Source organism: Solanum pennellii, chromosome 6 (assembly GCF_001406875.1).
Source record: "Solanum pennellii chromosome 6, SPENNV200".
Lineage (NCBI taxonomy): Eukaryota > Viridiplantae > Streptophyta > Magnoliopsida > Solanales > Solanaceae > Solanum > Solanum pennellii.
Genome location: NC_028642.1, coordinates 2,186,306 through 2,197,411, shown reverse-complemented (window position 1 = coordinate 2,197,411; position 11,106 = coordinate 2,186,306). Strand labels below are relative to the sequence as shown.

At 33.1% G+C, this 11,106-nt stretch overlaps 1 protein-coding gene across 1 annotated transcript; it reads left to right on the top strand.

Annotated features, from left to right (window-relative positions):
- The first annotated feature begins 393 nt into the window (after positions 1-393).
- Positions 394-6,119, top strand: LOC107021954 (cullin-1-like). Its single transcript, XM_027917889.1, has 9 exons — positions 394-621; positions 1,470-1,606; positions 1,773-1,875; positions 2,015-2,203; positions 2,296-2,343; positions 2,445-2,639; positions 2,710-2,787; positions 2,893-2,982; positions 5,909-6,119. The coding sequence occupies exons 2-9, from the start codon at positions 1,476-1,478 to the stop codon at positions 5,951-5,953; spliced, it is 879 nt and encodes a 292-aa protein (XP_027773690.1). The 5' UTR covers positions 394-621; positions 1,470-1,475; the 3' UTR covers positions 5,954-6,119.
- The last annotated feature ends 4,987 nt before the right edge of the window (positions 6,120-11,106 follow it).

Below are 11,106 nucleotides of genomic sequence, written 5' to 3'. Positions count from 1 at the left end.
TGGTATAAAGTGCATTTGATTTTAGGTCTTTTCGATATAGAGTTAAAAAAATTAATTTGTGACTATTTTGCGAGTTTTATACCTAAACTAGTTTATTGAACCCAAGTCTTGTGATACTATTTGGTAGTTTTGAGGGTCTTATTAATAGTAACTGATATCAGAAGAGTAGTTTGATACAAATTGATGTATTTGTTGGAATTGGAAGGGGGGAAATGGAGTATTATGTGAATGATTTTGAAGATGCAATGCTTAGAGATACTTGAAATGTTTCAAGTTGGATCGTAAAAGATTCTTATTCGGATTATATGTTGAAGGTAAATCTCATTTTTTTTCCTGATTATAATTTTATAGTATTGAAGTGCTGATATGTGTGTTCTTGCAGAGGCTGAAACTTCGGGCTCGTTCTACCATAATACAACCATCATCCTCTATAACAACATTTTACATGACGGCCATTCTTTGGAGCTGATTATGATTTATCAAATTATGTTCTCTGTAACAGTATTTCGCTATAGCAACCAAAAAGATATCGTTTGGCTGTAATGGGTTTAAGACATAACACAGGCGGATGTCTGCATTACTCCAGTTGATGTTAAATTCTTCGACAGTAACATTGGCAAGGTAAAATTTACTTAGTCTCTACCCAGTTTTACATTTCATATTGAGATTCTAAAAGTCTTGTTGTTATCTAAACCTCTGGCTCTCAAAATCTCTTTATATTGACAAAGATGTTTAATTAGTATATTACCAAAAAAGAGCATGGTTATAAGGGGTAATTTTACAAACAGTCTGATAACTAATTGTGGTTGAATTCAATTGAACATACAATAGTCCGTATTTGAATTACTTTGAGGAGCTAAAAAATGAAAGCATTCAAGATGTTGGGAAATAGAAGTCGAAGTAGCTAAGGAGAAATCGCCAAGAAGCTGGAAAAATACACTGTGAGGGAGCACCTCCGCATCACAGAGTTGGCTCAACCTATTCGAAATGTGCAGAGAGGGAACAGGTCTAGGTTTGAGTCACATGCTTTATTTTAGACTATAAATAGTCCAGCCATCTTATTTTATCATTATTAAGTTTTTGAAAAACGAGAGAACACAATTTGGGCGATTCTGCGGACATCTCTAGGGCTTTTCTTCAACTCTTTCTCTTAGGTAAACACATTTATGATCCTTGAACATTTTTGTGCTTGAAATCCCCCTTTTTGTAACCGATTTAATTGTTATGTAATTAATATTTGCAACTGTTAAACTTAGTTTTTTGCCTTTCCTGAGATTTGAACGACCTCATTGTTCTCAATCCACTTTATTGACACTCTTGGAAGTTGCTGCTTTTTGCCTAAACCTGCGTATAGTCGATGCTATTTTTCTTGAAAGTAAAATTGGCATTGGTATTATAGTTGGCACGGAATTGCTTTTTTCCTCTTTTATCGCTTGTAATATGTGTGGTTTTTTATTTGTCATATTCAGATTGAAATGAACCTGATGAAGATAGTTGAGTTTGAGGAAGGATGGTATATTATACAGGAGGGAATCGAAAAAGCAAAGAGAATTCTGGAAGGACAGACAGAATCATTCAGCGGTGACGAATACATGATGTTATACACGTATCCTTAACATTTGTTGTAATGATAAAACAATGAGTTCAAGTCTGATATTATTTTTTGAGATTTTAGTAGCTTTTTACTATATATAAAATCGGTGTTGAAAGTCTTGCAGCTGAAAGGTTACATCCACCCCCAGGATGAAGCTTCTCCTTAATTTGAAGAGTAGACTTGTATATAATATGTGTTATAGGAAATCGCCTTCTTACAGTTACGCTCCGCAGCTGTATGATAAGTACAAGGAAGCACTTGATGAATACATCAATTCTACAGTAAGAAGCATTAACTTTCTCTCTTATGCTACAGTATTTTTGGAGAGTCCGAGCAACATATCTTATCATAATCTGGCCAACATATTGGTGCTAGTCAACATTGTTGCTTATCAGTTTTGCAATATGTGTTCATTATTAGGTTCTGCCTGCTTTGAGAGAGAAGCAGGATGCTGAGCTTATGTTGAGGGAGCTTGTGAAGAGATGGGAGGATTATAAACGTATGCTCAGGTGGCTCTCTATATTCTTCCATTATCTTTCACGGTATTATATTCCTCGAAGATCGCTACCTACACTGAACGATGTTGGTCTGACATGCTTCGACAATTTGGTTTGTTTCTTGCCAATCCTAATTTTCAATAAGAATTCATCATATCATTGTTGTGTGGTCAAAACTTATTTCTGTTTTTTCGTTGACAATAGGTTTATAAGGAGTTGAGCAGTAAAGCTATAAATGCTGTTATTATGTTGGCAAGTATCATATCTCTTATTTTTGTTTTCATTTTTCCCGAATCTTGTGATACTATGTATGCTAGTCATGAGGGTCTGATTTAAGAGTTTGCTCGTGTCAGATTGCAAAAGAACGTGAGGATGAGCAGATAGATAGAGCATTATTGAAGAATGTTCTTGATATCTTTGCTGAAATTGGAAGGGAGGATTATGTGAATGACTTTCGAGATGCTTTGCTTAGAGATACTGCAGCTTATTATTCTCGGAAAGCTTCAAGTTGGATTGTGGAAGATTCTTATTCGGACTATATGTTGAAGGTACAACTCATTGGTTATTGTTTTAAGTTGCCAGAGTAAATTGTGATACCCATGAGCTTTTCTAACACAGGTGGAAGAGTGCTTGAAGAAAGAGAAGGATAGAGTGTCTCATTATCTCCACGTTATTACCGAGAAAAAACTTCTGGAGGTCAGCATTGTTTGTCTTCTCTTCAAAAATTCAGACCTTGTTTATGTTGAAAATCTTCCTTTAGTTGGATTTTGTTTAAATGCTGAGACCAAATTTGTGCTGCAGAAAGTGAAACACGAATTGTTGGTTGTGTATACCGATCAGTTACTTGAGAAGGAGCATTCTGAATCCCATGCTTTGCTCAGAGATGATAAGGTATTGGTTACTTTTTTTGCTATTCACTATTAGTTTTCTGGCAGTTCTGGTTAAATGCTATTTGTTACTCTCTCTCTCTTCGGCCTTANTTACTAATAGTCATCTATTCCTCCATTGCAAAGTCACTGCTCAATTATGGGTCATTTTTCTAAGAAGAACACACACAAACTGGACAATGCCAGAACACACGGCAGACCTTCTTAGTTGTTGGGTGAGAAGAGGGGGGAGTAAGAGCCAAAAGAAATGGTGGAACATGATACCCTCTTGTATATGGTGGACTATTTGGAGAGAAAGAAACAAGAGGTGTATGGAAAATACTGCAGAATCAGTACAAAAGATCAAATGGCGTTATATGAATACCTTCTGTTTTTGGTGTAATGAGGAGGGTATAGAGGATGCTGGACAGATTTTAAATTTTTTTCTCGTCTTTATAAGTTTAGTAGCAATTTCTTGAGTTGGCCTTTTTTGGGTCACTGATGTAAATCTTTTTGATGGTTGCCAGCATACCCTCATTGCTGGGAAATACAACTTTACTTTATCAAAAAAAAAAAAAAACATTGTCTAGGTCTAGATGCACAGCCCAAGCACAACGAAGAAATTATCAAGGGCGCGCTCTATCACTAATTAATAGCCTGTCGTGCGAGCCTCCCACTAGGGGATGCTATGCCAAAAGCGAGAGAAACCCCATCTCTCTCTTTCATTTTTCCGCCCCCATGTCGCCACATGGGGGAACATAGGGACGTAAAAAATGGGGTCCTATCAACTTGCTCCAAACTGGGATAATTATGAGCTTTATCTTATTTCACCGTCGAGAAAGGAAAGAAGACTTTCATCTCTAAGTTTCACTCAGACGTAGCTACCTTCTTAGTAGACCTAAGAGGTCTATAGAAAATATGCCCCAAAGTGGCAACTGAACAATGCAAATGGAGCAAAGTACTCTCCCCACGATGGTATGTATGACCAGGCTTGCACCATGGATGCATGACCAGTCTTTCTAGTGTTTCAGGTTTCCTTTTGCTCCCAAGTAAAGGTTCCCCGGTATGGGTCATACGAGACCTTCAAGGACCGGGTTTTGGCTCCATTCTGCCTGTGACTGTCTCTTCTGCCACCTCTTTTCAGCTCCGAATTTTCTTTTAGGTGGAGCCTTGCACTTCCATTTCAGCATGTTGGCCTTCATCCCTTCCTTCCAAGCACCTTTTAAGTCTACAAGGTTGGGGCGTTAAGTGAATTCCTTGGGCTCCTTACCTCGACAGCTCGGCTTAGTGTGCAAGTTCTCGAGGCATTGAAGGCATTCCAGCAAGAGCTCTTTATTCTAACAGAACTAGGACCGTCAACTCCAACTTTTCTTATAGATAGGCAAAACTTAGGCCCTCTCCTTAGAGTCAAGTGGCCTTCACTGCTTCAAATCCATTATATTGGGAGGCCTAACGAGTGACAATGGTTTCACAGTCCGACTGCTAATTTAGCTACCTTTCAAAGATATTCTGTATCTACTTATTTTGGGATGAAGACATGTTGGACTTACGATCTTGGGAAGTATCACGGCTAATCTTTTTTATTCGCTCAGGTAGCGGATTTATCTCTAGTATATAGACTTCTCTGCAGAATCCCAAATGAATTGGAACCTGTCACTAATATGCTTAAACAACTACTTCTGTTTACTATCACATATGCGGACTATACATATTCCGCAGTATGTCACTGCTGAATACATGGACATGGTGCAAAAAGCTGAAGATACGGCAAGTAACAAGCTGAATTGTCCTTGTCCCCGTGACATATTTTTGATGGTTTTACACTTGAGAGCAATATTTTATCTGAATATGCAAGGGTCTGTTGTAAGCGAGTCCAAGTGTTTAGGCATTCCATTAGTTATCTGGGATGAGATTGTGGGAAAGACTGAAAAGAAGTTGGCAAATTGGAAATAGGCTCACTTTGATAAATGCAGTTATGTCTCACTACCCACATATGTGATGTCTCTATTCCCCATTCCAATAAGTGTGGCCAATATGTTGGAAAGATTAAGAAGGAATTTTCTTTGGTTCGGGAACAGAGAGGGAAAAGGGATATCACTTAGTAGAACGGAAGATTGCACAATTAGACAAAGAAAGTGGAGGTTTACGAGTCAGGAATCTGAAAATGCAGAATGATTGCTTTCTCATTAAATGGTTTTGGAGATCCAAAGGGAAGTGAACAGGCTTTATAGAAGGAGGTAATCTTGAATGCAGTATAAACCACCTATGAATCATCAGTATGACGATCTATAACGAATCTTTGGACCAGACTAGCAAAGAATTCATGTAATGAGGTGGGTGCAGGTAACAAAATACTATTTCGAAAGGACTTTGGATTGAAAAGGAAGTTCTAATGTTTTGTTAAGGTTGATAACTTTTTACTTGGCGAACATGTCTTTCTACACAACACGTTTTGAGTCTCGCTTCAGGGCTTAAATGTGCGTTTGACTACACTGGTAGTTGTTGTATCTTCTTAATGATTGGTAAATAGGTAGATTTGTGGTGCTATTGCAGATGCTTGATGGTTTTAGATGCACCACTACAGAGGATGACACCTTTTAGATGGAAACATGATAAGGATGGAAGTTCGTTGTACGTAGAATTTACAGCAAAGACGTATCTAGGACGCTACCATAGTTTTGTATGGCTCCTACTAAATTTAAATGCTTTGCTCGTTAGTAATCAGGAAAGTTTGCCTCGCTCATGAGATCCTACCGAGAAAGGGATTGTCAATTGTGTCCAGATGCATTCTACGCAGTGAGACTAGACAGACAAATAACCATCAATTTCTCCATTTTAGCGCGATGTTTTGGTGTTTAGAACATTGTATAGAAGACAAATTTATCTCTTCTTTTTGCTTGTTACGAATAATCTTATAGTTATAAAGTATTGCTATGTATGTTCTTGTACAGGCTGAGAGCTCGAGATCGGTGTGTGGGGATGATACCATAATGTAACTGTCATCCTCTCTCTCAGCACTGCCCTATGAAGGACGGATCGATGTTTCATGTTGTGTTATGTTATATGTTTGCAATAACAATGTGTCGCTTTTAGAAGCAAATATTTCTCTACAACAATATTTGACTATTTTTCATGTCTCTATAAATGGATGTGTAATGTGGATGTCTGCACTTATTCCCTTGTTAAATGCTTCAATAGTAACAATGCTCAAGTAAAATTTACTTGGCCTGTGTAGTTTTACATTTCCTATGAGATTCTGATAGTCTTGTGGTCTAAGTTAAGATAATCATAATTCTCATAATGGAAGTATATGAAAAATTATGATTGATAAAACAATGTGTAATCATCATCGTATCATATATTATTTAAAGTGAGAAGCTCCAAAGTGCAAAGTTTGATTACCATTTTACTCCTAAACTAAATTGAAATATTATGAATTATCTAATTAATTATATATCAATAATAGATGAATATCCTGTATTAAATTAGTCAAATAAATTAAATATAAGGATATTGGTGAATGATATTAGGTGATTGATGAATTTCTTCGTGGATGATGATTAAAAAAAGCCAACAGTTTATTGATGAATACAAAATAATGGTTCGTATCCTTTAAGATTAATTTACAGCTATTTTTCTAGGAGTTTAAGCACTTAATATGACATTTATGTGAAGTTTTTATAACATCTAAATTTATACTTTAAAATATTCGTTATAAGAACTTATTTCAATATGACATGGAAATATATGAATCAAAATTTTATTCTAAAATAAAATGTTATTTTAATTATGTAAAAATTATGTTTATGATATTTTTTTTGTCAGTTATTAAAAGTGCGAAAAACTCAAGTTAAAAGTTGAATTATCATTTTATTCTTTTTTAAGAAAATAATTTACTCTTTTTTAAAAAATAAAATAAATAATAATAGATCAACTATATATTCTACATTAATGCTTACAATTATAATTAAGCCTATAGACTCTTGTTTGCTGGCACGATGTTTCAATTGCCTTGAGTTATAATTGACGAATAAAATAAAGATATATACTCTTTTATACACTGATAATTTTTATTTTAATTGATGTAGATGAATGATTAATATCTCCTGAAGATGTTTGAAAATTTTCTAAGAATTTAAATTTTGGTATTATTTCATGTAAATTGGTTCCTTTGTAAGTGATTTTTATGTTTATTCTTAATTTTTTTTTATGTTTTCAGAATGAATATGTGATCTACGTGTAAAGTGAGTAATGAGGGATTATTGAGGATATGTTATATATCGAAATATTCATACCATTACATGTTATATTATATTAATTAGCTTTACAAATATAACATTCAACTGTTATGAATTTTATTTAATGAATATAATGTAAATGATAAAGTTAATATTATTAATTCAACATTTTCTTCATAATAATCCAATAATATGGGATAAACTCTAATGACTAGTATTATTATAAGTCGAAAGATTTTAAGTTCAAAGTTAGATTACAAAAATGCCCTTCACCAATTTTTTAAATTAAAAAATCTTTTATCAATTTTTAAAATTAAATCAACAGTGACAATTAAACTAGACCATATATATGATTAGATGTTACAACTTATCATTTTCCATTTCTTAATGAATTTGATTGTTAAACCTTTTAACTTCCACTACAGAAAAACTATTAATTGCATAATGTATGAAAATCCACAGGAAAATAAGTTTCCTGCAAATTTTCATACTATCCTCCAGGAAAATTCTCATGTAATTCACCTTTTTCTTGTAGTCTTCTACCATTAAACATTCACAACTTCTCATGTACTTAATTTCTCCCTTTAAATTCAATAAAAAATATTAATCCACTTCACTTTGTGTTTCATCATCTAATAGTTCTTATGCAATATTTTTTTATAGGTAACTATTTTACTTATTGAATTGTGCCTTCGTTTTTTTTTCATGATTGTTGGAGAAACACATCATCTAATCGTTCTCATGTAATATTTTTTTATTGGTCACTATTTTTCTTATTGGTTTGTGCACTTCATTTATTTTTTTTAATGATTGTTCGAGTATTTATGTTCTAAGAAACTTCAGCCTAGGGGCTTAGAAGGAATTTTCTTTGGTTCGGGAACAGAGAGGGAAAAGGGGTATCACTTAGTAGAATGGAAGATTGCACAATTAGACAAAGAAGGTGGAGGTTTACGAGTCAGGAATCTGAAAATGCAGAATGATTGCTTTCTCATTAATGGTTTCGGAGATTTAAGGGAAGTGAAATGCAGTATAAACCACCTATGAATCATCAGTATGACGATCTATAACGAATCTTTGGACCAGACTAGCAAAGAATTCATGTAATGAGGTGGGTGCAGTTAACAAAATACTATTTCGAAAGGACTTATGGATTGAAAAGGAAGTTCTAATGCTTTGTTAAGGTCGATAACTTTTTACTTGGCGAACATGTCTTTCTACACAACACGATTTGAGTCTCGCTTCAGGGCTTAAATGTGCCTTTGACTACACTAGTAGTTGTTGTATCTTCTTAATGACTGGTAAATAGGTAGATTTGTGGTGCTATTGCAGATGCTTGATGGCTTCAAATGCACAATTACCGAGGATTACACTTTTAGATGGAAACATAATAAGGAGTGCAAGTTCGTTGTAGGTAGAATTTACAGGAAAGACGTATCTAGGACGCTACCATAGTTTTGTATGGCTCCTACTAAAGTTAAATGCTTTGCTCGTTAGTAATCAGGAAAGTTTGCCTCGCTCATGAGATCCTACCGAGAAGGGGATTGTCAATTGTGTCCAGATGCATTCTACGCAGTGAGACTAGACAGACAAATAACCATCAATTTCTCCATTTTAGCGCGATGTTTTGGTGTTTAGAACATTGTATAGAAGACAAATTTATCTCTTCTTTTTGCTTGTTACGAATAATCTTATAGTTATAAAGTATTGATATGTATGTTCTTGTACAGGCTGAGAGCTCGAGATCGGTGTGTGGGGATGATACCATAATGTGACTGTCATCCTCTCTCTCAGCACTGCCCTATGAAGGACGGATCGATGTTTCATGTTGTGTTATATTATATGTTTGCAATAACAACGTTTCGCGTTTAGAAGCAAATATTTCTCTATAACAATATTTCGCTATTTTTCATGTCTCTATAAATGGATGTGTAATGTGGATGTCTGCACTTATTCCCTTGTTAAATGCTTCAATAGTAACAATGCTCAAGTAAAATTTACTTTGCCTGTCCAGTTTTACATTTCCTATTGAAATTCTAAGTTAAGATAATCATAATTCTCATAATGGAAGTATTTAGGAAAATTATGATTGATAAAACAATGTGTAATCATCATCATATCATATATTATTTAAAGTGAGAAGCTCCAAAGTGCAAAGTTCGATCACCATTTTACTCCTAAACTAAATTGAAATATTATGAATTATCTAATTAATTATATATCAATAATAGATGAATATCCTGTATTAAATTAGTCAAATAAATTAAATATAAGGATATTGGTGAATGATATTAGGTGATTGATGAATTTCTTCGTGGATGATGATTAAAAAAAGCCAACAGTTTATTGATGAATACAAAATAATGGTTCGTATCCTTTAAGATTAATTTACAGCTATTTTTCTAGGAGTTTAAGCACTTAATATGACATTTATGTGAAGTTTTTATAACATCTAAAATTATACTTTAAAATATTCGTTATAACAACCTATTTCAATATGACATGGAAATATGTGAATTAAAATTTTATTCTAAAATAAAATGTTATTTTAATTATGTAAAAATTATGTTTATGATATTTTTTTTTGTCAGTTATTAAAAATGCAAGAACTCAAGTTAAAAGTTGGATTATCATTTATCCTTTTTTAAGAAAATAATTTACTCTTTTTAAAAAATAAAATAAATAATAATAGATCAACTATATATTCTACATTAATGCTTACAATTATAATTAAGCCTATAGACTCTTGTTAGGAATAGTACCATTAGTGTTGCATTGGGATCAAAAACGTCATCACATGTGATAATATTGATAGATAGAGAATAAATGTTTCGAAGGTTTTTATAAATTTTTATCACTATGTATGGATTAGAATAAAATAAAGATATATACTCTTTTATACACTGATAGTTTTAATTTTAATTGATGTAGATGAAGGATACATATCTCCTGAAGATGCTTGAAAATTTTCTAAGAATTTAAATTTTGGTATTATTTCATGTAAATTGGTTCCTTTATAAGTGATTTTTATGTTTATTCTCAATTATTTTTTTTATGTTTTCAAATTGAATATGTGATCTACGTATGGGAGATTATTGAGGATATGTTATATCGAAATATTCATACCATTACATATTCTCATGTAGTTCACTCTTTTCTTGTAATCTTCTACCATTAAACATTCACAACTTTTCATGTACTTAATTTCTCCCTTTAAATTGAATAAAAAATATTAATCCACTTCACTTTGTGTTTCATCATCTAATAGTTCTTATGCAATATTTTTTATAGGTAACTATTTTACTTATTGAATTGTGCCTTCATTTATTATTTTTTCATGATTGTTGGAAAAACACATCATCTAATCGTTCTCATGTAATATTTTTTTATTGGTCACTATTTTTCTTATTGGTTTGTGCACTTCATTCATTTTTTTTAATGATTGTTCGAGTATTTATGTTCTAAGAAACTTCAGCCTAGGGGCTTAGAATTTTTGAGTGATAATTCTAATTGGTAAAAATATTGTTCTAGCCTTACAAATTGCTCATTATCCCCCTCAAAAAGAATTATTGATATTTAAGTTCTAGGTAGAAAGTAAACACTAAAAAGAATTTATTTTATATGCACAAGAACACATAGGAGTGCTTTAGACAATGTTGAGCAATTTTATATCAAAAAGAATTGGGCCTATATAAATTATAACAGTAACAGAGGTCAAACGTGCAAGACACGTTTCCAGAACTAGTATATATATATAAAAGAGAACCCTAGGCCTGCTTACGTGGTGCCACCACAAACAAGGATTCCCCTTTAAATTTATATATTAACAAAATTAGTCTTCCCCTTTAACGAAAAGTTGTGCTTTTACGAAAAGTTGCTACTTTTAGGAATTGTTACGACTTTTATGAAAGGTT

Coding starts and splice junctions, on each gene's coding strand:
- LOC107021954 (XM_027917889.1), top strand. CDS start 1,476: ATGAACCTGATGAAGATAGTTGAGTTTGAGGAAGGATGGTATATTATA. Junction 1,607..1,772: donor GAATACATGATGTTATACAC/GTATCCTTAACA, acceptor TTTGAAGAGTAG/ACTTGTATATAATATGTGTT. Junction 2,204..2,295: donor TGACATGCTTCGACAATTTG/GTTTGTTTCTTG, acceptor CGTTGACAATAG/GTTTATAAGGAGTTGAGCAG.